Below are 26,211 nucleotides of genomic sequence, written 5' to 3' on the forward strand. Positions count from 1 at the left end.
TTTTTTGTTGCGTTTGAAGGATGTCCAATGTCCGTGGTGTGGTCCATGATGCTTGCGTTACCATGGGAAACGTAGGCAAGCTCGAATTCCTCCACGCATGTTCCCAGAGAGTCGGACTCCTCTCCTCTCTGAGAGGAGGGGCCTGGAAGGTAACCTGCGGTCACGTCTCTCTGGAGAAGCTGCGGTGTGGGTGGGGGGTGAGGGGGTTTAACCCTCTGCTCTCTTCGGTGCAACCCTACACCGGGCGGCTGTACCTGCTGGCCGCGCACCAGAAACACAATGCCCCTCAGTCTAAAGAGGTTAATCTTGCTCCTCTGACTCCTCCCCATGTGGTCACTGCGCGTTACGAGTCGCACCACCTCAGCCTGGCTTTAAAAGTGGGAGGGTTGCGCCAGCCAGCGCCAGAAGAGGCTCGCCAGGGGAGCTGTCTGCGCTACGCGTGGTGCTGAAAAGTGCCACCCGCCCACCGTCATGTGGTCAGTCTTCTTTGTCTTCCTGTCCTACCTGGACAGAAACGTGGCCAGGGGCGACTTCCCGAGCCGCGCTTCGGACGTGGACAAGGAGATCAAGGAGATGTTCTCCATGGTCAACGGCACCTTCTGCGCAAAGATGTCCCCGCTGGGGGGGAACGTCCTCTACCAGGTGTCGGACGGATCCGAGGTGGTCCGCACTGTGGTGAGCCCCGGCGGGCAACCGGTGACCTGCTCGGTGGTCGTGAACCGGACGGAGGTGAAGTCCTTCGCGCACGAGTGCAACCTGGGGCTGGAGGAGCGGAGCGGAACCAACCGGCGGCCGGAGGAGGAAGAAGGAGAGGAGGGGGAGGAGGAGGCGCGTTTTGCGCGCATGGATGAAGCCAGGCTGGCGTGCCGGGAGTTTGAGGAGAGTAGGGCGCACGGCGGCGGAGAGAGTGAGCAGAGGAAGGTTCTGAGGAGATCCAAGAGGGGCTTCACCTACCCGGGGACCCTTTGGTGCGGAGCCGGGAACATGGCGGATAACTACAACCAGCTGGGTAAGAGAGAGGCGACGCGTGGTCGAAATGAAATGGTCGCACGCGCATATACACGCCTGACTAAACGGTGACCCCGTGACCTCCTTTCCGCAGGAGACTTTGCAGACACGGACAGCTGCTGCAGGACCCACGACCACTGCCCCCACGTCATCCACGCCTTCTCCTCAAACTATGGATACACCAACTTCAAGTGGCACTCCATCTGCCACTGTGACTGCGATGAGGAGTGAGTAACACTGCAAACTTAGTTGAGTGTTTTGTTGCTGTATTGAATCATATAGGTGGGATTAAACGTCATTAAAATAAATATTTTTGAGCTGTCCCTAGCATGATGTTGTTATTATATCTAATGCACCGTTTAACTCAAGAACCAGAGTGTTAAACTAAGATGGCCAGGATAGAAACATTTGATGTTTGTTTTAGGGTCACCAGCTGGCCTGGGACATCCAAGAACATCCAAGAATATAAAATCAACTTTGATCTTTTTATCACATTATATTGTTATTCCCTTGTCAAATCTAGAGTGTTGCTGTGATCCTTTCATGAAGGTTTGAGGAATCCCTGAATCTCTCATGGCGACTATTTAGGAGTGCATTAATGCTCCTGGTGGAACTGCAAGTCTCCTTAACTTAGCATAGGAACTATTTCTCAGTCCAACAAAATTTCTTTTAAGTCATATGAAAAAAACAAACAAAATTTTTATAGCAGCAGACGGTAACACAGTTTCTTGACTGTGCTGTAAAACGGCACGTTGTCCCTGGAAAATACATTTAAATGATCTCTTTAAATTATCGCGAGACAGGGTGAGAAACACCACCAGATATCTGTATAGTTTGAAAGTGATGGTAAAACGCTTTTAAGTAACTCATTTTTGCTGCTGTGTCAATTACATAAGACTAGAAATTTGAAGAAAAAAAATCTGTTCATTTAAAGAACATGGAGAAAACAGACTCTGAAGTCAACAATTTTTACTCAGTGAACTCAGGGAAGCTTTGCAAGAGAATGAAAGGGTCTAAACACTTAATTATACTTTATAAAATAAGAAATAATACTCAGAGACGAGTCCCTTAACTGCAGGCCACGGCAGGTGGAGATTTATTACACTTTTCCACAGATCATGTTACAATTACATCAACTCGAATACGAAAGTTCCCAAAATCCCCAAAAATCTCAAAGTATTCTAGGTACAATCTGTCTTTATAGAACCTCAATTCCATTGGTGTGGTTTGGTAAGTTTTGACCAATAATATTGCTGCTTGTGTTTTGCGTATGCTTTTACGCAGGTTTTCTGGCAATCGTTGAATTGAGTTTGTATGGGGTTCCTTTTTGGGAATGTTCAGACCTCTTGACCTCACATCTGCTTCATTTCAGGGTTGCCGAATAAGTCATCTCATCACAATTGTTACACTTATCTATCCAAACATCTTGCTTCCTAAGCCATATTTGGTCCAACTTTGTGCTTCGCACGTAAGCAGGGGAAAGAGCGTTTAGGTCAAATTGACCTTTAGTAGCGCCAGATTTCCTCAGTAAAAAAACAACTCCATAAAGGTATTTCTGCTCTTACAGCTTTTCTGTAAAAAGAACTAAAATAAAATATTGACGAAAATAAAGAAGTGCTTGAAATAATAATTTCATACGAAGTGAGTGTTGTGATTGTCAAGGAAAACAAGCTCTGTCATTTAGGGAATTTAGTTAATTGTTCAGCTCATGTGCGTCTGTGTAGCAGGTTTTAAAATCAAAAAGCCGCCAAGCATGGAGGACCAGTTGGATGGTCACTGGTGTTGACCCCATATCAATGAACCACTGCATGAGGCCTTTTAAAATCCTGGCTTAACTGAGACAAAATAAAAAATCCACTTGTAAATTTAAAGCAGAATCAAGTATAGTAAAAAAAAAAATCAAAGCATTATTTTACATGTAACGTGTCAGATACAAAGATGTGGGCAAAAAGAATCCCTCGTTTTGCCCACATCATATCCTCTTGTTTTTTTTCTCCTTTTGATCGACTCTTATTTCTTCCTGCAGGTTGAAAGCTTGTCTGAGACAAGTCAACGACACTTCCTCCAGGGTTGTGGGTCAGGCGTTTTTCAACGTCATCGGTGTGCCCTGCTTTGACTTCGCCTACGAGGAACAGTGCGCTGAGCGGCACTGGTACGGCCTGTAAGTATCACCGCCCAGTTCAGAAGGCCAACAACTTGCAAGGCTGCAGTTCATCATGAATTCTTTATGAACTTCCTTTCCTTTTGTCTCCTCCGTCCCGCAGGTGCAAACGATACGACAAGTTCCCCATCGCCGTGCTGAGAGAAGCAGTGCCATACGACTACGGCGGTATTGACGTCATAGACGAGCTGACGGTGGCGCCACGCAAGCGGGAGGAATCCAAGCAGAGCGAAGAGGAAGAGCAGCGGGAGAGTCCCACTCAAAGCACGATATCGGAGCCGTCGCTAAGGAACGTCGTTACCGCCGCCGAGGACTTCATCAAGGTGCTCGCCACCGTCTCCACGTCTCAAAGCTCCAACGCAGACTCCGACAAGGAGGAGGCGCAAACCTCGGAGAAGAAGAAGAGGAAGAACACCGGGGCGAAGAAGAAAGCAAACCGAAAGCATAAAAAGAAAGGGAAGGGCAGGAAGAGGAAGCAGAAAACGGAGACGGGTGTGAAAGCAGAGGAAGGAGCTGCAGGAAGCAAGGCAGAAGACATCTTCTTGTCTTTGAGCAACTTCATCAGCGAGCCCAACAAACGTGACCAGTCAAGGATTAATGCAAACAGGGTTGATGACAGGGAATTTGAGCTTAGAAGGACAGGCGAGCCCTCCAATGACGTCATGAAAGATGAGCCTGCCTCGGGTAAGGAGACGGTTTCCATTACATCATCCCCTCTGAAGATCCAGAAAATGCCAGATGAGTCAATTGAGAGGATGAAAGAGGAAGTCCCTTCCTCAGAAAACCTGACGACTCTTAGTACGCCACAGAAAGTAAAAACCAGAGGACAAAAACAGGGTGGGAGAAAGAGGGGCAAGAAAACTTCACCTCCTTCTTCTGAACACCGTAGATTAAACTCCGTAGACTCTGTTCCAACGATTATTCTGCCAACTGCAGAACCGGAGCAACGTAGCTCCACTACTACAAGCACTGCCAGTGTTCGTATTGTAGCCCCCAAAGTGCAAAGGAGCAGGTCAAAGGAGAGAGGAGACAAGGAGAGGAGAAAGAAAAGAAAGAAAGTCAGCTCAGACGCTCTGATTGTGCCCTCTGACCCTCGGGATTCCTCTCCAGAGAGTCGGACAGCGTTCCCTCTCACCGGGTCTACCACCTCTGCACCAGCCCCATGCACAGAGCTGCAGCTTTTAAGGGCGCCATTTTACAGACCGGACAGTCAGGTTACGGCTCTCAGCCCCAACTTTTCTGCCTCAAAGAGGCGAAGGTCAAAAGAGAGAGTGCAGAGAAACAGAAGGAGGAAAACAGCCATCCTTCTCTCCGGTGAAAACCTATTTTCCCACAGCGGCCCTGAAAATGCCAACCTTGTTCCCACATCTCCTCACATCCTGGTTGGTCGGCCGGGTTTCGCGAGCATCCCTGCGCTGCAAGACACAGAAGCTCAGGATGAATTGAGGCTCTTGACAACGGCCGCCCCCACAGTGAGTACAAATCTCAACGTGCTTCTGAGGAAACGGCAGAAATCCGACCAGGAACAAAACGAACCAGAGACACTTCCAACTTCGCCAATCAAGGTCAGATCCCAAAAGTCCTGGACGACCACGTCTGCAGCTCCATCCATGAGTCCGCTTCAGTTCTCTATTGAGAGGGCGAGAGCACAGTTCAACAGGAAGAAAAGGAGGAAGACAGTGCAGTTGCGTCGACAGCAATAGGCCCCTGTGTTTCTGGCGTAGCTGGACTTAGTCTAGAGGTCATGTTTCATTATACTGCTTAAAAGAATGAAATCATACAATCACTGATTGTACCTCGAGAATCATGTTTTTCAATATTTTTACCCGTATGTCAGTAATAAAATTTATAAAATATTCTTTGTGGGTTTGTTTGGAGAAATGGTTCACGTCTGTGATAAAATCCTGTAGAGTTGTATACAGGAATAGCTACACAAACCAATAAGGCTCTTTGAGAAAATAAGTTATTGGCCCTTTTTTTAAGCTGACCAGTAAAATCAAGACATGTACTACAAATCAAAAGTGGGGACACAACATCATATTGAATTGAATGAGATATGTCCAGACTTTTACCTGGTAGTGTAAAGTATGTTTAATTTATTGTGTGCCGGTAAAAGAAGAAAAAAAGAAGAAGAAAAATTCAATTTAAAATAAAAATGTTTGGGGTTTTTTTCAATTAAAAAATGCTCCTGCCCCAAAACAGAACTCTGAGGCGTACCCTTGGATATCTTCAGAAGGGCGCAAAATGCAATTGGTCAAAAAAAGTCATTTATTTAAGATTTTTCTAATAATAATAATAAAAAAAAAACTCAGACAGATAAAAATTCATCCAATATTGTTTGCAGAGGATTTTGCTGGCAAAGGCTAAAATACTTTTTAAAAATGTATAGTTACGAACAATTTCTCCAACAGCTAGAGGTTGCTTTCGAGATTTAAAAAGAACTACAGCTGCTGGCTTAAAATTTTAATAAATATTTTTAATGTAAATTAATAACACATAATGCTTATTGCTTATGTGCTGGAAATAGGATTGTATCACTCTTAACTCTTTATAGTTAAGAGTATCCTGCGTTTCTAAGATAAGCCAAAATAATTTTTTTGCTAGCTAGCTGCTAGGGACGTTTTGTGTTTATCTAAAAGAAATAAACATGTTATTTAACTGTTAGGGATACAATGTGTAGACAAGACTCTGTCATTCAAGCTTGAGATGTTATAGAAATACTGTGAAATTTCAAATTAATTCATATAATTCAAACTACCACATTAGCTGTCACCTAGCAGTCTTGCTAGCTTAATACTTTGCGCATTATCTCAGCTGAAAATGTCAAATCATAGAAAAACTGAATGTATAAACCGGAAAGGCTTAACTGTAACCTTCTTAAACTTCTTTCAGATGATTTTGTAATCCTTAATTTTCAAGCTGTAGAACGGACGCCATGAAAACGCTGAGTATGTGCAGTTTGGCGAGTTTTCTGGGTGGTGAAGACTTTGATCCACTTGCTGCCTCCACCACAAATCGGCTCACATTCTCGTCCACACAGATTAGGCCTTCATTACTTTCACTTCTTCCATTTTAGGGTTGTAATAGCTGGCACAGAAACCCCCAGGTCAGGTGATTTTCCACATGCTTACATAATACTTTACATGGAGAAACTTCAACAGGCACAGCAGCCATATTTGACCTCTGTTACCACGATGTTACGAGGTTTTTCATCGAAGAACTTTATCGGAAAGTAACACAAAGAAGCTGAGTAAAAGTCCACACCAGCACACACACGAGAACAATAAGCAGTGGAGGTGAGGACTGCAGATTTTTATAGCAACTGAACTCAGGAACACAACAAAACAGACGGGGGACAATAATTAGACAACCTGAGAAAAACGAAGAGGTATTCATGCTGGGAGGGGTGGCTGCTGTGATGGAAGACAGGTGAGTTAATGAGCAGATGAGAGACAGGTGGGGAGCTGAGACATGAGGAAATTCACTGGCCACATCAGGAAACAGAAAACTATCACTAACAACAGTCTGAACAGTACACAACACACCAACGCCAATGTACTCAACAAAGCTAATTACCGTAGCTGGTTTGTTAATTTAGTTTATCTAAATTAAGATAATTTATGATGTTTGGAAGAAATAAGAAAGTAGAGTGAATACCTCACATTCCTTTAGCTGGAGCATAGGGTTGGTACACAATGCAAATTTGTTAGTGAATATGGAAGAATATTGTTTTATACCGTAATTTCCGGACTATAGAGCGCACCTGATTATAAGCCGCACCCCCTACATTTTTAAAGGAAACACATTTTTGTACATACATAAGCCGCACCGGTGTATAAGCCGCATGTGCCTACATTGAAACATGAGATATTTACAAAGAAAGACGGTACACAGAAAGTGTTTTGAAGTTTTAATAATATGCCGTAGCTTTTCTTTCTGAACAGCAGCAATGTAGCAAAACAACACTAACAGGGCTGGTTTGAATAACATACGGTTAAAAGTCATAGAGAGCCGTCATCCTCTTCCTCCTGTGCACTGAAACCATGGAAGTCTTCTTCCTCAGTGTCGGATTGAAATAGCGTCAGATATTCTTTATCGGCCAGCTCCATTGCTTTTAACTTGAAAGCTGCATCATAATGCATTTCTTCTTGCATTCTCCATGATGAGGGAGCTAATTTTATTCATGCACAAAGCACAACGTTACATTAGTCTTCCTCTACAGATATATTCCAGCTGTCTTACGCTTACCTTTTTTGCTTCAGGCCCCTACTGGCCGTTAGAAAAAATTCCTAAATAAGCCGCGTCGTTGTATAAGCCGCAGTGTCGAAAGCACGAGACAAAAGTCGCGGCTTATAGTCCAGAAATTACGGTAGTTCAGTGACATTTTCAGAGAAATGCTGTGCTATGAGCGTTATTTTTTGGGAGTTTCAGATTGGTGGCTGCTGGTTGTTACGTTCAGAAAGAAAATTAAACTGTCAACAATATTTTGCTCATATCGCCTGCCAAAATATAGTCCAAACATAAGCAGTTTATGACCTGCAAACCAGATTAAATGTTTTTCTATGAAAACACCATCCACTTAAAGTGCAAATGTGTTGAGATGAAAATTAATATCATGTTTTCAGTCTTTTCAGCAAAATTTGGCTTGACAGGGGAGAAGATTATCTTCAGAAAGAAAACATGCCTGTACATTGTGTGCAATTCATCAAATGATTTAAATAGTTTTGAACTACATAAAATAATGAAAGAAAAGAGCAAATAAAAGATAAGCAAGGATTGTCAATCTTAACTTTAGTATCCTTAAAATATAGACATTGAGTTGTTTTTTTCATATTAAAAGTGATAGTCGCTACATTTGCAACTATTTTTACACTTATATATAGCTAGAGCCAAAAAAAAAAAAAAGATTTCATAAGTACGCACCAAAAGTTATTTGTATTTTGACAGCTTTGGAGTGAAAATGTACAGTACAGACCAAAAGTTTGGACACAACTGTGTGTCCAAACTTTTGGTCTGTACTGGATACTTTTTTTTTCTCTATATTTAGATTTTAGAACAAAATAAATCCAACTTTTACAATGGAACAAAATCTCAAGCTGAGGCCAAATGAGTGAGCCTTTCATAAATATGCAAAATGAAGAAAGATGGGCCACTTAAAGACCACTTAAAAATGATAAAGTGCATAGAATAAAGATAAAAAACATAAATTTACTATTACAAGCCTTGTGTCATTGCTGCCCTTCCACTATGATATTCTAACCTAGCGTTTCTCACCGGGCGTTCGGAGGACAGCAGGGGGCGCTGGCGGAAATTTTTACAAAAGGCGGGCGCTGAGATTTTTTGGGGGGCGTCTAGTCGAAGGTAAACTTTACTTCTTAAATGCACAACAATACCAGTTCAGACTTTGATCAACTTGTTAAAACTGTATTGTGTAACATTAAAACACAATCCCGGTACAGTTGCACAATCCCTGCAACTGTATCTATGGCAGCTCTTCTTCTCTTCAGTGTTTGTAGCTTCTTGGCGCAGCTCCGTTCTCCTGCTACTAATAGGGTCACCGCATCAGTTCAGCGTCACACAGGCTGATGACGTTGCTGTGACTCCCTTGTCTGGTGTCTGATTTTCGTACATTTGTTTTGGCAGTGTTGTGATCATGTCAAAGCAGCAACTTATATTAAAAAGTGTTTTAATGTCCGTCTGGATGCTGCCCGCTTCCATAGAAGGACAACAGAATATCTCTCTCATAAAAACGTGATTACTTAAAAATCACGATACCCTAACTGTTAATATTTATTTAATAAGTTAAATAAAGAAATCCTTCCATGGGTGATAACACGATAGACAGCGTTCATTTTATACAGTTAACGTCGGCGCTGTAAGTGGTTTGGTATGAAACGGTACCACAGCACTTTTGACCTCCAATCATCTGAATACCGGGATTTTTCCCGTTGTTTTAAAAAGGTTTACGTCAGTCTGCTTTCATCAGTCGATACGCTTCCCGACCGCTGTAGGGGGTTAAAACACAAAAAACGATGTGCAAAACTCAGAAACAGGAGAACCGGGATGTAGAACAGAGCGACAAACTAGATGTGAATCAGGGCATAAAAACAGAGAATCCAACGACGAACAGTGAAAAATCAATGAGTGGCAAATCAACACATGATGTGAAACATGATGATTAGGCAGCGCAGCAGGTGAGGAGAGAAGATTACTGGTGGTGAGCATCAATAACAAATAATATCAAAGAAAACCAAATGGAAATGAATGAAGAACAAAATGCAAGAATAAACTAAGAAACTAAAGTAAATACAGAGGAATAAACTGGTATGACAAGACTTTTTGAGCAATAATTAATACAGAGGACTGTATGGTAAGAACAAACAGACTCTGTTTTCAGATAAAAGGTCAAATAATATTGTTGAAGTGCCATGAGTTTGTTGAGACCATATCTAGTGCTAAGAAGAAATATATCTTGTAGACAATAACAGTAAAGAACTTATCACTTATTTATGTTTCAGATTAGATTTGATATATTTATTTCTTCAATATTATTTTGCATGACAGTGTTAATGTCATGAGGCTGATGACTCCATGACACTTGCAGTCTGACTCATTAGGATTTGATTAAGAACCAGCTTTGTTCTTTGTAATTTCTGTCCAGTTAAACTATTAATCTATAAATCAATAGTCAGGTCTATATAAAGATTTAAATAAAGATATATATATATTTCTGTCTCATATTTATGTTGCATTAAAAGCATCTGGAACTTTTGTTTTTCCACTCCAGACACAGCCACAAAAATAAAAACATCAAGAAAAGTGATATATTAATATTAAAATATTATTCAGTGCAAAGTAGCCTACATCTTCTTTGATGTGGGCCGGTAATGGATAGGGGGGCCCTGTTGAAAAACACTGTTCCAACCAGATACTGCATGAAGTAGAAGAATTCCTAAAACCATCTATTTTTATTGCTTCTATAGTTACATTTACATTTACGATTTTTGCAAGACCGACAGAGGAGGGTCCAGAGCGCCACGTGTGGCTCTGGAGCCGCAGGCTGCAGGTCCCTGATCCAGACTGCCCTGTGCCAGCCTACGTCATGCCCTTGAGGTCTTGGACACAATGTTATCTACAGGAATGTCTGGAGTCAAAGGAGAGCATCTGCAGTGAAAGGCCAGGGTCAAACTCCTCCAGCAGGTTCCCTCTGTACACCAATTTATTATTAGACACCAAAAACCCAAACACAGTTCTACTCAAGAGCCTAGTGGAGATAAAACCATAATTTAAACCACCTTTTTTTTTTTTTTAAGTGATTCATTTAAATAAAAAGAAAGGAGAAACAGAAAAAGATACTTTTGGAAGAGATAACAATTTAACATACTATTTTAAACTTATGTCAACTTGAGCATTTTAGCATTTTGCATTTACACAAAACCTATCTTTTCGTGTTACGTGACATCGTTACTGGTTTATTAAAGCCCAAACAAAGATGGTTTTCTAAACAGTTTGGAAAACCTACTCACCTTGACCTCAGTGGTACTACTTGTGATAGTGGTCCTAAAAGAAGCTTTAGAAAACCAAAGAGTGACAAAGGGACCTGTAACATAATAGTCCAGGCCCGTAGAATTGGAAAGAGACTGGACAAGTTTAAATTTCATGGGAAGTTTAAATAAAAGATAAAACATGTTGGCCTGATAGAAGAATGACAAAGATCAGGACTTCTGGACGGACAGTGTTTGAACAGATGAGTCTAAAACTGAACACAGATTTTACCTGAACGTTCTCAGAAAGCAGATTCAGCTCAGTGGCAGACAGGTTTTCATATTCAACACCTGCTGTCAGCTTACCTTTATTTTGAATTCACTCATTTGGTGAAGCTAGTATTTCATTTTAGGAAGTATCTTTTCCGTAAGAGAAAACTTACATTATGTGGAATGACAAAGTTAAAGCAAATATTTTTCAAGCAGAAGCATTTATAAGACTAAATGATTTTTTTAATAGACTTTTTTTTCCCCCTGATGAATCAAATTCTGGCTCTTCTACCAAATTCTATCAAGCAAATATAATTGAAGCAGCTTTTACTAAATTTCAAGCTTCCTGTTTCACAGAGGTACAAATATGGCACGAAATAGTGGAGTCACTCTTCAAAATGGCAAAGCAAAGAAACATGCCGAGCAATAAGAAAGCTTAAGATTCGTGGTTAGAGGGTCAAAAATCAAGCGACCATTAGCGTATATTAGCGTAAATTAGCGTTCGGAGTCGAACGTGAACTCACCTACAAACTAACTGACCTACTAAGAAAAAGCAGCTTTGTAAAATTTGAAGAAGCAGCCTCTAGTCTTTATAGAGTAAAAAACTTTAGCTATCGACTCATTTTAGTATCAAAAAATGTTACGTCAGTTTTGCTATAACAAATATTGGACATTTTTCATTCTTTCCCACTAGAGATTTTTTTCTTTAGAAGTACAAAATGTATTCTAAATGCTTCTGCTTTAAAAATATTTGCTTTAACTTTGTTATTCCACGTAATTTTCTTTTCCCAGAATGTATCGGGGAAGTTTCTTTAAAAAAAAAAAAAAAAAAAAAAAAGCCAACGAGATGGTTATGTTTGCACGAGCTACGTAGCAGCTGGAGCCCGCAGTTCAAATTGAACAGGTTGAGGAATAAACTGTGTCGCCCCCTGCTGGTACTACCTCTTCAATACGACTCAAACAGATCAGATTCTAATTCTTCTTTCTCATTTTTCATCAATAAATAAAAATGGCCTTTTTTTGTTATGTTTTCTTACATATGTCAGCTGGATATAAAGTATCTTGAAACCAAAGTCACAGAATGAGTCCTAAGAACATCTACAAGCACCTGGAGTAGGATTTAATCTTTGTGCCTGACAAAATCCATCTGTCTGATGTTTTTATGACATTTTGATTTTGTGTTTTATGATAAAATCTCACATTTCCTTCATCCCAGATCCGATTTTAAATCAAATTTTCCCTCTTGCTTTCTTTTCTAAATAAAAATTAAAAATGACAGAAAATATTTCGAGATGGGTTTAATTTCAATAATTTCTGCTGTTATTTGTAAGACAGAGTATTTCTTGCTTATGTACAAGGACACAGAAAACAAACACAATTTAACCAAAATATCTTAATTTTAGGGAGAAAAACAAAGTTGATTTGAGAAAGAAAAAAAAAGCTTTGTTGATGAAACACCTGTGGATTACACAAATCAAAACATTTTTCTGTTGAACTAAATTATTTATGAACATTTCTTTCATTAAGGCTATGTGACACGTTATTGGCTGCTGCAAGCAAAGCAGCCAATCCCAGCAGCTGAATTCAAGAACAAGGCGCTGATTGGCAGAGATAAGAACGACTGTAGAAGTTAGCTTCTCTGATAGAAATGAACCGATTTAACATTTACAGACAAAAAGAAATTGGTATTGGCCAATATTGGAATGGGTAGGCCAGGCTTTTTAAATGATGGACTGTAACTGGTTAGCTCAGAAAACTGCAGTTGGTGCATCTCTAGTTTCCACTGTGTATATTAAGGTATATTTGCTGTTTGTTGAAGTTAGTGCAGTCCATTGTGCTGGACTACACTGGATTTACTCTTCTCAATCTCTGTGACAGGAAAGCATCTCACCAGTGTTGAATCTCATGTGGACTGTCAAATTACCACAATCAAACTAAAAACGTTTTCAGCCCTTAACTGCTGCGTTTCTATCAACATTTGGCTACGTCAAAGAAAAAGGCTTGCTCTTGGCGTGGACTTTCATGTGGCGCACCAAGTGGTCCCTTCTACTCAGGGATTTCCCGCAGATGCTGCAGGGAAACCGCTTCACCCCCAAGTGGATTTCTGACTCGTGTCGCTTCAGTCCCGATGACTGACTGAATTGTTTCCCGCAGGTCTTGCAGACGAGCGGGCTGTGACTCTTGGCGTGGTACAAGAAGCAGCGGTGTCGCGCGAAGCGTTTCCCGCATGTTTGGCAAAAATAGAGCTTCTTGGCCCCGTGGATGGCCTTGTGCTTGTTGGCGGGCTGCGGTGGGTCTCGCGGTTCGGCTGAGCGGGATTTCATGTGGTACAGCAGTTGGTCCCTTCGACTGAAGGACATCCCGCACGCGCCGCAGGCAAACGGCCTCTCGCCCGTGTGGACTCTCGCGTGTCTCTTCATGATGTATTGGTCGCTGAAGCGCTTCCCACACGTGTTGCAGAGGTTTCGCTCAGTCTCAGCGCGAGTCGAGAAGCCGGCCTGTGGACCAAGCGGTTCTCCGCCGGAGCCGTTGGTTTTCTCGTGGTGGATCGGTTTCTTACCAACGCCGCATCTCAACTTGCCTTTGTGCATGTGGGTGCCCACGTGTCGGATCAGCTGGGATCTAACCTGAAAGGTTTTCTCACAAAAGCCACACCCAAACGTCTGCGTGCCCGCCTCAGCCGTAGAGCCCGACACCAGAGGGAGGTCCATGTTTATATCGTCTTCACGTGCACCTTTGCTTCCTTCGTAAGATTCCTCCTTAGGTGCAAACACGGCGAGAGGCTGGTCCGGTCACCTACGCTGGCGCGTCCTTCTGACACAGAGCTTTCTCCTTCCTCACAACTAGGAGTCGGCAAGAGTCCGTTTGTCTCCTCCTGCGCTTCAAGCTTCCATTCCTCCTGTTCCTCTTTGATTTGTGGAGGTTCTGGCTCCTCCTCGACTCCAGTGCGGGTCCTGTCCTGGCCACAGAGCAGCTGGTCAGTGGGAGCGTTCTCCTCCACGCAGAGCTGTTGGCGTGGGAGGTCTGTAGCGACAAAAAGACAAAGCAGCTGAAAGAATCTGGAGGAAAGGAGTAGTTTCCATTTAAGAATCTTGTCAAATGCAGGAAAATAATCTGATACTTTGCATTTTCAAGACTTTGATTTTGAAAGTCCTCATCAGGACCACTGCCACCAGTCTGAGCAGGAATCTGGTGTCACTTTTTTTTTAGGAAAAACCAGCCGTACTCTGGATAGAGATGCACTGATCCGATATTAATATCTGTATCGGTCCTGATATTCAAGAAAATCCAGATTGTGTATCGGTAACAATGTGCCCGATCCATAACGGCAAATCTATTCAGTCTAGCTCTATGCTTTGTGATCTGATCAACATCATGCTTTATTATCTATTTAAAGTTCCTAATTGCACTTTCTGAGTCATTTGAAAGAAAGATTGCTGCAGTTTATTTTTACATGTTGTAGATAGTCAACTGTTGCTGTCAGATTCAATTTCTAATAGCTATAATAATAATAATAATAACAATAATACTAAAACCCATGTATATATAAAAATAAAATTCTGAATATTCAGAATGTGATTGGATAGAAGTGGAAATAAAAGAAAAATAGGTCTAAGTTTACATCAGAGTGCAACAAATATCCTTCTATAAGACCTTTTAGTTCAAATATAACAAGAGAGACTAACACTAAATTGTTTTATGTTGTAATTTTCATTTACTTAGATGTTAACCTTTCTTTTTTTTAAGTTACATTTGATCAGAACCAAAATGCATCAAATGCTACTTGCCTTCCTGTGTTGGCTAATCAATCAAATGTTCTGGGGAAAACCGTTAGAAACGTATCTGACTGGAAAGAGCATCCAAATACTTAAAAAGAAACTGATAGTCTTGTAATTCTTGCTCATAATCCACCCAAGGTCAGCGTGGTTTTGTGTCGTTGTGGTAGTGAAACTCTGTCCTCACTGTAAACCAATCAAGCCTTTACAAATCTGAAAAACTTTAAGAACGCAGTTCAATATGGTGGAATCAGACAGTACATAGTATAAAAACATTCTAACTTTAGTCAACAACTCCAGGAAACTACAAATCATAAAAAAACAAAAAATGTGTCCACTAAAAATATTGAACAGCGTTTTCACAGTAGAAGAGTCAGAACGGACAAGTTCATATTCCCCACCTTCCTCATGACAAGCATTCGGTGTGTGTCTGTGTGTCTCCTCCTCCTGGGCGCTGCAGCAGTCCTCCTCTTCGTGTTTCACCCGTGGAGGCCGTGGTTCCTCCGGGTCCCGGCTGCAGCTCGTCCCCCCGTCACCGGCCAGCTGCCCGGCGGAAACGCTGTCCGCCACGCTGTCGTGTTGCTGCGGGAGGCCTGGGGAGAAAAAGACAAAAAACCACGACTGTGAAGCCGGAAAAAGATGAGAACCTGGAGACGATCGGAACAAAAGTTGGTTTACGTCGTTATCTATATTTAGAAATATCTACCAGTTCCCAGTATGAAGAGTTCTTTACTAAATTAAAAGTTTATTGAACTTTGAGAGGCCCGACTTCCATTATTATTATTGTAGGAAGTGAACTCAAAGCAACAATATTATCGTTTGTTGCAATAACTGGGACAATTTATCGTCCAGTGAAATTACTGTGACAGGTCTAGACACACTTATAAGTTTCAGAAGATTGAAAACAAAATGAAATTTCTAAAAGCAGCATTTAAATTTTGATTTTATTTATCCAGGGGCGGAAAAAATATATCCTAATCACACTTAACTGTGTGACAACAAGTAATTTCTCCTCTTGTTAAATCACTGTTTGACTTTGACTGAGCGCGCTGTTTTGATAGATGAGTTCAGTAAATCACTTTAGTAGAACCCAGAACTGGAAACTACCAGAAGCTTTTTCTGCTGCGCTGAATGCAGCTGAAATTGTCCGTGTGCCTTCTCTGCTCAGCCTTACCAAAAAATAATTTAAATGTCGAACAAGTGACTCAGACATCTTGAGAAAATAGAAGAATGTTTCCTTCTATGTCTGTCAGTGCACAATGCAGTGAAATGCATCTTAAATGATTGTATCCTGAATCACATATGCAATTTGAATACAACGTACACTTAACTAAAAATGCGTTTTCAAGGTACTGAGAAGCAAATAGTTGTTTTAAATAAAGATGCCACACAGATTCTAGATCAGTTTTCCCCAAGTCAACCTGTCACCACCGCCCACCATAAAGCATTTTTACAGAATTTTAAAATTTCGTTCTTTTAGTTTCAAATTTAACACTGGGGTTTCTGAAGGACATATTGACACACTAAAATAAACCCAAAACAAACGCCGTCATAGCTCTTATTTTGGTAGCGGGTGTAGCTGTATAGCTAATAAGCTCCCGCGAATAAAATAAGTTATCCTCCCGTCCTAATCACGGAGACTTTCTTACATATTAAAAATGCCCTTATTGAGTTAAATTTCATGTCCATACTTAATCTGTGCAGCTTCAATTGCGGTTTCCAGTAGCCATTGAACAGTCTAATAGTTTCCTGATATCGGATGATGTGCTTTTCAAACTCTGAGAAGATTTCCTCCGCAGCAGCCGTCAGTCTTTCTCTGACGAACTCTCTAAGATCCGGAGATGAAGACATTGTCACTACAAAACTGAAATATACGAGGAGGGGAAATAATATGAGAGGCCACTCATAAAATACGTCTCCCACCCAAAAAAAATTCATAAGCTGCAGCTTCTTCTTCTGTTATTTTTTTAATGGCGCTGTTCCCAGCAAGTAAGGGAACAGCGCTTTACCGCCACCTGGTGGTAATGATGTGGAGTTCGATCTGGAACTGGAGTTAAAGAACAACTTTCACAGACTGGCGATCATTTTAAGATCATTTAAACCCCATTGTCCATTGGCTTTTAGTTCAAGTTGAAGATATCTTTCCTGTTACTGTACAACCTTTCTATCTTGTCTAGCTATGTTTTATTTGTTTTTCATTGTTGTATTGAAGTTTATATTTTACTATTATTGTTTTTGTACTTTGTACAGCACTTTGCCCAGCTGTTCTAAATATGTCAGAAATAAACTATAACTCGCTCTGATTTGAGTTTTGACTCCAAGTTAACTGTATGATCAGTTTTGATGAACAAATAGCAAAATAATAATAATAATAATAATAATAATAATAATAATAATAATAATAATAATAATAATAATAATAATAATAATAATAATAATAATAATAATAATAATAATAATAATAATAATAATAATAATAATAAAGGTCAATCAAGAGACAAATTCCAGCTAGCTAAAAGTTTTGCATAGTTAAGATTTAAGATATCCCAGTCAGAAAAACAACGAGAATCCACCCTGAATCCAGATGCATTTTGTCCATGTCCATATCCAACATGGCTGCCATGGATGATATATGTTGAAATTCTCCTGACTAGTAGACTTCTATCAGGTTTTAATCTTATTAAACCACAGACAGTCAAGAGGCTGTAAAATATTTATATCTGAAAAACGGACCGTCACCTGAAACTCGGCTTTGGCGCCTAGCTGTTCAAGCTCTCCCACTTTAGAGATAAACTGAATGCAGCAACCCTCCATAATATGTTAGTTTAACCAACTTTTCTTTTATTCATTTCACTGTTAGGACAGGAAATGGAGAAGGGTACTAGCACGGTAATAAAGTTGGTGATCAAAGTTTGGACAGTTGGTGACCTCTGACCTGGCCTAATATTCAGATTAGGTTCCAGAATCATCTGGAAAAACAAGGATAATATTTTATTTTGTCATGGATGTTCGCACACAGACGTTCTCTCCCGGTCAAAAAGATTACCACCTTCAGTGCCATGCATTATTCTTCTTGAACAAGACTTCTTCAGCTGCGACGGACTGGCGACCTGTCCAGGGTGACCCCGCCTCTCGCCCGAAAAGTTGTGCTGGAGATACAAACCAGAACCCCTCCTGACCCCGCTAGGGTCAAGGGCGTAAGAAAATGGATGGATGGAAGAATTCTTCAGAGTTTAATAACAAGTACCAATGAATACTACATTTTTCCAAGTACCACTGTGCTGTCAAGACGTTACAATCTAGTAGAGAAGTTGGACTTTCTACATTGGTTGGGTTTTATCACAAAATGTTGTCCTACTAAAACTAAAACGCCTGGTCACTCGGTACAATAAAATGAAAATGTGGCAGATTTTCTAACTTGTATGTAAATAGATACGCTAATTTTTCTGACTGGCTGCCAAATTCATCTAGCTGCTATGCTACTCAAGCTAGCATAGCAAGTGGAAAGGTTAGCTCTCCTGTCCAACTAAAACCAGAAGAGATGAGGCAGCATTCAGGCTAATCTACTGCAGTAACAATGTGAATAAAATTTTTTTTTTTTATTCTAAAATTTGATGTTTCTTTACATATTTTGTAGCATTTGTTTGAAAACAGGGTTTCCCTTTTGATTTTCTTTTTTGTTATTATTGTTTGTTCTCTTATCTAATTTGTTGCTTGTTCTTTTGTAGATCAAAACATGTTTGATTTTTGTTATGTGTGCACTATTCGGTGAATTAATACAAATAATTTCATTTAAAAAAAAGGATATATGGGGTGAGGGGTTTGTTGGGGGAGGAGGAACCCTAACTCCAGACTCTGAACATTGTAGATGTGGCCCTGTTCAAACACAGCTGAAGTCACAGCAGAAACTCCTGTCTCAGTATGTCATGAACGTCTGCAGTGAGCCACTCATTACACTCAGTCATGTTGAACTACAGAAACATCTAAAACATGAAGGTTACGACTCCCGAAGAATGGACCCTGACAGCTACACTCTTCCTACTTCGCAACGTTACAAATACAAACTTTTTTTTTTTCCTTCCAGGGGGTCTTTTTGTGGGCTCTAATGTCCGTTATATGACAGTAGGCTGACAGGAGAGGAGGAAGGAGAGGGGAGAAGACACGCAGCAAACGCAAGTCAGGTCTGGGAATCGAACCCGTGACGGCCGCATCGAGGACTCAAGGCCTCCAAATGTGGGCAGCGCTATCCCCTACGCCACCACAGCACGCCACCACAGCACGCCACCACAAACTTTTACTTTTTGGAAAATACCGGCACAAAAAAGCAACAGGTTTTACCTTTTAAATCAGACTTTTATTAGTTCTACTGCTAATTGATGAGTTTTACTCATCCCACAGACATGGTGGACAAACCCTTGTGAAGCAATAGCGTAAGAGTTCGGCAACTCTACGACACTTGCTCAACCGATCGCATCTGAATGTCTCCGATCTGAACCAGAAAAAAAAAAAATTAAAAATACAGGGGAAAGGTCATTTAAAATTGTGTAAAGCAGGACAAAAATGACAGAAAAAAAAACAAAACAAAACAAAAACTGTTTCAAAGAAGAATAAAACAACCTGCACATGAGGAGGAGTGCTTAGGACGTATACGACAGCATTAGCGACGTCTATTGCTTCCAGAGCCTGAGGGGGGGTGGAGATGGGTGGTGGGGGGAGATGGGGGGGAGGTGATGGGGGGGAATGGGAGGGGGGGAGACAGGGGGAGGGGGGACAAACAAACAGTTTAGTCATTTCAGCTCCCCAGAAGTGTAACAAAACAATCCCACTCGACGGTAGCTGTCGTACTTTATAACTGGAGTAAACCGACGCGGCTTTCTCTGCGTTTTGGCTGTAGAGGCGCCGAGCGAACTCCGTCTCCACTAAACCCGGAGAGATGCACTGCAGAGAGAGAAAGGGCGTTGAGCACCACACGGTACACGGCGTGTTCCCCGGACCCCCGCCTGGAGGGGTCGACATGGGCCGGGCCGGGGCGAGGTGGTTGGGTTTACAGAGCGTGTGACACTTTGTGGTTAAACTGATGAATCTGCTTTGGTTTTAATGATGCACTCCCGACTCAATGAGTATAAATCAGGGCTTTAAATTCCCCACAGGGAGCGACGGGGCCTTTACTGTGGCTCTGATGTGGGTCTTGGCGTCTCGCAGCTCCTGCCTCAGGCCCTCGGTCAGGGCGGTCACAGCATACTTGGTTCCCGTGTAGAAATGGATATCAGCGTTGGGAAGAACACGGTGTCCACACATGCTGCAACAGAAGATGGAAGCTTGAGGAGCCAACGTCATTTCAAACAGACAGGAACGGCGGGGCAGCTTTTCATTCGTAAGGTCAGGGGCTTATTTTGGAAAATATTCTTGTTTGTCTTATTTTTCCACCCCTGAGTGACTGGGAGTGGAAAAACAATCCAAGTTCCATTGGGATTAGTACATTCTTTATATTTATTTTATTTTAATTTGAATTAAATTCTGAATTTAATATCTCTGGATTGTGGAGTTCCTTGTTAAGTTGAAGCATATTTTATATCCCCCCCCACCACCACCCATTTATTTCACACTGTAACAAACTTAGATGCATTTTATTGGGATTTGTATGTAAACTGAGTAAAAATTATACATGATTGTCAAAAGTTTTAAGACATAATCTGAAAAGTGTGGCGTGCATTTTTAGTCAATCAGAAGCACTACTTGCGATCAGAAGTCACCTAATAACTAGACACTTTTTTCCACTTCTGATACCGATACACACAAATCTCACTTTTAGGGAGAAGCTGCAAGAAGAGAACCGTTACTGAAGGAAGACCGTGTGAAACGGAGAGAAGACTCAACAGTGACGAGACGCAGCAGACCTCACTTATAGAAGAAGCTGAAGGTCTCCAGTGTTTGGCCAGAAGAAGCTGCAGGTCGTGTATTGGTTCAGCACCATCAGAGTAAGTGAAGTAAAAAGACTCAATAACCCCATAAAGAACGCTGAACATAACCAGATTTCTGATGATCAGATTTCTTATTTTAAATTATCTTGAAAACGCGTCAATTCTCCTCATCATCCACTACTTTGAGTTCGACTGAATTCATTTTATTGCATTTCAGTTCATTCACAAACATTCCACGAAAGGTCCAGTGAGATACAGATAAGTTTACTGACGCACGTCTCCATTTTGGAGGATTGTTGTTATTACTATCGTTATCAACTAGAAGCTCACCTGTTTAAGTTGATGATGTGTCCGTCGTCAATTTTCCTTTCCTTCATTGACTGGTACGATTCACGAGTGCAGACGCTCAGCGCTACAATGTTAACCTGTGAAATCGAGAAAAAGATTTTGTAAAAACTCCCACGTGGAATCAGCAGCCAAACGTCCCTCCGACCCGGGCGGATCAGAACCATCCTTACGTCCAGCATGTTCTTCCAGGCGCTGGTTTTGCCGCTCAGCAGAGGCTCAGCGTGAGCCAGGCCGGCGTTGTTGATGCACACGTCCACGCCGTTGTGCTGCGCCTTGATGGCGGCGAACATGGACTGGATCTCGTCCACGTTGGTCAGGTCGCACTTGAACGGGATCAACACGCCGCTGTAGCCGGCACTCTGACACTCTGCAGCAAGGCTCTGAAAATAAAATTTTTAAAAAAGATCACTTTGAATATTTTACTGCAACAAAACTTCTTTATTTCAGTAACTTCACTGGTGCATTTAAAAGAACTCCAAAGCCGTGCCTTCAGAGGTCAGCTCAAGGAAATTTATGCTAGTTTCTCTGGCAGGCTCTTCATATGACATAATATATACAATAACATTTGATCTAAGGTGCTGCCTATGCAAAAAAATAATAAAAAATCCAGGGGTGCACCGATCACCAGTTACCGATTTTTAAAAAACCTGACCTGCAGATTCTAATTTTGGCCGTGAAAGATTTTAATGTCTGAAATAAAGTCAAATGAAATTTTATTTTATGTGCTGTACATATTTATGTGATGTGTTTTTACATCACAAAAAAACCAAAAAAAGAACACACAGTCAACAACTGAAGCTTAGAATTTTTCCGTCATTACACAACAAATTGATTTTTGCTACCGTTCTCCCAAAATTAACAAAACCAGGAGAGTGGGCGGGATTTATCGGCGCACCCATGAAAAAAACAAAAGGCATTGGAAATGCTGTTTTGCATATTTTCAAAGACAAAAACTGGTTTTCTAAAATCTCAAATTGTGTTGAAAAAAAGGTGAAGTCATGAGAATCAAACAATCCTGGAATAGTCACTTCGACGCTTTAAAAAACAAAAAAACAAAAAGAAAACTCTTACTGCAGTCACTTTTTTACACAACAACGTTTTTACTTCAACTTGATTACTATTATTTTTAAGAGAGTGAAACTATTGCCCCATCGACCCACTTCTACATGTACAGGTCAGGTTTGAACCGCCTGACCTGTACAAACCTGTCTGAAATAAAGTTAACATCAAAACTTTATTTGATTTTAATAAAGTCAAATAAAATCACTTTCTATCTTGAACAGTCAGAAACTGTCCTCCAGTGGTGAAACGAGTCTATAGTAGGGAAGCACCGATTGCAGTTTTCTGGCTTTATAAAAAGCTGATCTGCCACCTCCAATTTTAGCTAATACATGATTAATACATTTTTCTTTCTGTGTAACTGACGATGTGACATAGGGAGAGTCATCAATGATGAGTGGAAATTAAGAAAATCTGGGTTGATTTATCTTTTCTCTAGAGCTCAGTTAGACACTGGTAATCCTAAGAATCACTGTCATATTTTGTACAACACAAAAAGCTATTAAGAACTTGTTCAGTGGAGACACAGAAACCATTCATTTTTATTTGTCCCCAACAGAATGTAGCACATCGTCCTCATCAGTAACCGCAGCTGCCTGAGAAAACACAGCCCAGATTTATTATGTTTTCCTATGTTTTCAAAATAGCAAATACTAAAAAAAACCCCAAAAAAAACAGATAACATCAACTCCAGGGTTTCTACGCACAGAGTCTAATTAAACTAAGTTCACACAGCCAGCTACAGGCTCTTGTTTTTACTGTGCAGTAGCAAATTTGAGAAGAACTGAAGATGAAAACGGTCACAAGAAAGTCTTGTGATGAAGCTCATGCCAAATTTGAATCCTTAATTTAATTTAATGTTTCTGTGCAAACAGTTCACAGCTGGGTTTGAAAGAGGGTGAGGAGTGTCACGTTCTAATTAGATTAATAGCTTATGAAAGAGTTATTCACATGTGTCGTTAGTTTATTAAAACTGGAAAACACACAGAAATCATTTATTAAATATAGAATTCAATTATATGGGTTTCAATTACATGCATTGATTTCATTTTAAAAACTGGACATAATTATGTCACAATTTTATAAATTTTTACTTATACCTATTTAATAAAGTTATTTAATGAAACTGTTAGCTTCACCCATCGAAGTCGGGAGGCGGGATTAGGGATGCTAAAAATCTTATTTCCACTCATAGTGTAGGAATAACTTCAAGAAATTTTTCCAATTTATTTGCTACAAATTTTGGCTGAGCAGCTCCAACCTTTATGTTTCTGTTGGGGTCTGAAATATCTCTAACAGGATAACAGGAGCGCTCACTGTGAGCCTGCATTGAGGAAGCTGACACAGACATCATGCAGAATCAGTGTTAGCTAACACCGACTAACATTCATAAACGTATTTGTTTATTATAGTACTGAAGTTATTTCTGTCCTTCTCGGTGAAGCTATTGAACTCAAAGTCACAGCAAATGTGGACGAAGTTCTTCTTCTTCTTTTCTATTATGGCGGATCACAAGCAACTTTAAGGTGCATACCGCCACCTACTGTACATGTGGACGACGTTCTCTTGACTTCCTGTGTGAAGTAGCCAATGAGACGTCTGGCTTCCCTAATCCCGCCCACTGAGTTTGACGGGTGAAGTTGACCCAGGAGCATGGAATATTTTACAAAATCATGAAATAATTACATCGTCTTGTTTGTTTTTAAACATAATAAAATATACATTTAATTGAGACGCATGTACTGGCTATCGATGTGTATTGATGATTTTGATGATGGCACTCGTCAAAATGCAATGTTTGTCACTCGTTTCTCAATTGTCAACTGTATGTCGTTTTGAGGACTTTTTAGTTTTGTGTTTTTATGATGTAAAGCACTTTGAACTGCCTTGTTGCTGAAATTTGCTATTCAAATAACCTCGATTGATTTATTGCTTCATATAATAAATTATTTCCATAATTATTTCTAGTTTAAAAGAAATAAATGCCACATGTAAATCATTATTCCACAAGTAATATATTTATTGGAATTTGGCACTGTTCACTCTCCATACGCACACACGCACACACGCGCGCGCGCGCGCGCACACACACACACACACACACACACACGCACACACCTACACACACACACACACACACACACACAAACACACGCACACACACACACGCAGCCCATTAGTTTTTATTGGACCACTGGAGGAAGTTGGGGATTTCTACTTAATTTGTGATCCACTTGACATGCTCACTCTTCACCTTCAGTAAGATGGTTAGTGCTAAAAAGTGTTACAATAAAGTTGAACTTGAAACAAACCTTTATTTTCTCTACGTCCCTTGCGCAGCCCACTACTTTCATGCCGAACCGGACCAGCTCCTTAGCTGTAGCCGCTCCAATCCCGACCGAAGCTCCGGTCACCAGAGCCACTCTGCCCTTCCAGCGGTCCATCACTGCTTCTCACCGGTACGTTCTTCAGCTAAAAAAGGCGACCATGAAGCATGTGACAGGGCAGCAGAGAGACCAGCGAGTTTCTATAGTTACAAACCCGTGAACGCAGCACGCTGGTGGTGACGCAATACGTTATCTAAGAGGAGCGTAAAGAGAAAAAACGCAGGGAACCGTTGCGAATCGTATGGAGGCCAATTTCTGCCACTGTCATGAGAAAAAAATAAAAAAAAAAATATATATATATAAAAGTAAGAAATATGCGGTCTATGTACGCTGTATCTCATAATACAACATACATAAATATGATCTAATAATGATATTTATGTCGTACGGCTGATAATTCTGACTGCTATTCTGTACTATTACATCATGAAACAATTTCTCATAATTAAAATAAACAATTTATTTTCTTTAGTACAGCACTGACAAATTACAGCGGAACCCCAGTATTCATAGGGATTATGGAACACAAACACTGCGCATAGCAAAAATCTCAGGATGCACATGACCACTTTAAACTGATTGGTTTATTTAATAATTTTTAAAAAAGACCATTGTGTCTGGTCCTGACAACAATCTTAATGTTGTTTGCTAACACTCCTTACCAAACCTCTGGGTCACATGAATTATAATTACTTTCTGTCCCGGTGTCCATTTTGTGTTTTTGATTTGAAACTAAATTGGAAACATCATCATCATCATCATCATCATCATCATCATCATCATCATCATCATCATCATCATCATCATCATCATCATCATCATCATCATCAACAACAACAACAAAAACAACAACAACTTTGTTTATAAAGTATACTTTAACACCAGCCACAGCTGAAACAAGGTGCTGAATATCAGCAACAAATAACAAAGATGGAAGAAAGCATAAATAGATTTATTATTGCATGATGTGTACTGTGCTAATCTGTTTTAGTTGTCAATATGTTACCAACACATCCTAAGGGTGGATTGAAATTAGAATTTTTTTCATTTATTTGGCTGTGTAAGTACCATTTCTGTAAATGCCCTAGAATTAGCTGCTGGACGATGAAACTGCATCGGCGAGTTTGTTGAAATTCGATCTACAATTTTAGAGGGTAAACTAAGGTGTGTCCTCAGGAGAGGATTTATGAGGCACAATCAGGACAATGAAAACAACTCTCTTTTTCTCTCTCTTTCTCTTGCAAAGTTCTAGCAAATGTTTGTATGTGAAGCTGTATTTTTAAAAGTTTTCTTTAATCTGAGTTTCTGCTGAGTCTGTTTGACAAAGTTTATTAATTATAAATTATTAATATATATATAATGTATATAATAATATATATTAATTTATTATTAATGTTAATTTAGCATTTAATTAAATAAAAAAAACTCCCTATTTTATTTTTATTTATTTCATCTTAATTTTTTTAGTCATTCAGAGGTGAACTGCTGCATACGTTTGCAAACTTGGAGATGGACGTTCGACTTCCTGGCAGAAGGCAGATTGCATGATTCCTTGAATCATAAAACTAAATTAAATTAAACATTAACCTTGAATAATAAAGAGACATCAATATTTCTACATGTAGAAAATAGTGACTTAAAAAGCTTTCTGTCTCTATCAACCTGTACCCACAAAATTGGTTGAATAATTCTTCTCATACACTCTGAATTTCCAATTTTACTCCTGCAGTTTAAAGTTGAACATTTGACACATACTATCTCCGTGATTTATTGTCATGGCTCCTCATGGCGTGCGCT

At 40.4% G+C, this 26,211-nt stretch overlaps 2 protein-coding genes and 1 pseudogene across 2 annotated transcripts; 1 reads left to right on the forward strand and 2 right to left on the reverse strand.

Moving 5' to 3' along the window:
• Window positions 1–371: 371 nt before the first annotated feature.
• On the forward strand, window positions 372–5,026 carry proca1 (protein interacting with cyclin A1). Its single transcript, XM_044120361.1, has 4 exons — window positions 372–1,009; window positions 1,103–1,235; window positions 3,035–3,169; window positions 3,273–5,026. Exons 1-4 carry the CDS (start codon window positions 472–474, stop codon window positions 4,870–4,872), a joined length of 2,406 nt encoding a protein of 801 aa, XP_043976296.1. The 5' UTR covers window positions 372–471; the 3' UTR covers window positions 4,873–5,026.
• A 7,180-nt stretch (window positions 5,027–12,206) lies between these two features.
• On the reverse strand, window positions 12,207–16,672 carry LOC122832575 (annotated as a pseudogene).
• A 2,359-nt stretch (window positions 16,673–19,031) lies between these two features.
• LOC122832192 (dehydrogenase/reductase SDR family member 11-like) lies at window positions 19,032–24,597 on the reverse strand. Its single transcript, XM_044118717.1, has 7 exons — window positions 24,340–24,597; window positions 21,139–21,348; window positions 20,951–21,045; window positions 19,869–19,998; window positions 19,545–19,637; window positions 19,317–19,382; window positions 19,032–19,188 (listed from the first exon to the last, which is right to left on the reverse strand). The coding sequence occupies exons 1-7, from the start codon at window positions 24,469–24,471 to the stop codon at window positions 19,147–19,149; spliced, it is 768 nt and encodes a 255-aa protein (XP_043974652.1). The 5' UTR covers window positions 24,472–24,597; the 3' UTR covers window positions 19,032–19,146.
• Window positions 24,598–26,211: the final 1,614 nt, after the last annotated feature.

This window comes from Gambusia affinis, linkage group LG06, assembly GCF_019740435.1.
Source record: "Gambusia affinis linkage group LG06, SWU_Gaff_1.0, whole genome shotgun sequence".
Classification (NCBI taxonomy): Eukaryota; Metazoa; Chordata; class Actinopteri; order Cyprinodontiformes; family Poeciliidae; genus Gambusia; species Gambusia affinis.

Excerpts from the sequence above, each read along its gene's own strand:
- LOC122832192 (XM_044118717.1), bottom strand. The coding sequence starts at position 24,471 with ATGGACCGCTGGAAGGGCAGAGTGGCTCTGGTGACCGGAGCTTCGGTC. Across the intron at positions 21,349-24,339 it reads GGGACGTAGAGAAAATAAAG|AGCCTTGCTGCAGAGTGTCA; the intron begins GTTTGTTTCAAG and ends TTTTATTTTCAG. Across the intron at positions 19,999-20,950 it reads CACATCATCAACTTAAACAG|CATGTGTGGACACCGTGTTC; the intron begins GTGAGCTTCTAG and ends CTTCTGTTGCAG.
- proca1 (XM_044120361.1), top strand. The coding sequence starts at position 472 with ATGTGGTCAGTCTTCTTTGTCTTCCTGTCCTACCTGGACAGAAACGTG. Across the intron at positions 1,236-3,034 it reads CACTGTGACTGCGATGAGGA|GTTGAAAGCTTGTCTGAGAC; the intron begins GTGAGTAACACT and ends TTCTTCCTGCAG. Across the intron at positions 3,170-3,272 it reads GAGCGGCACTGGTACGGCCT|GTGCAAACGATACGACAAGT; the intron begins GTAAGTATCACC and ends TCCGTCCCGCAG.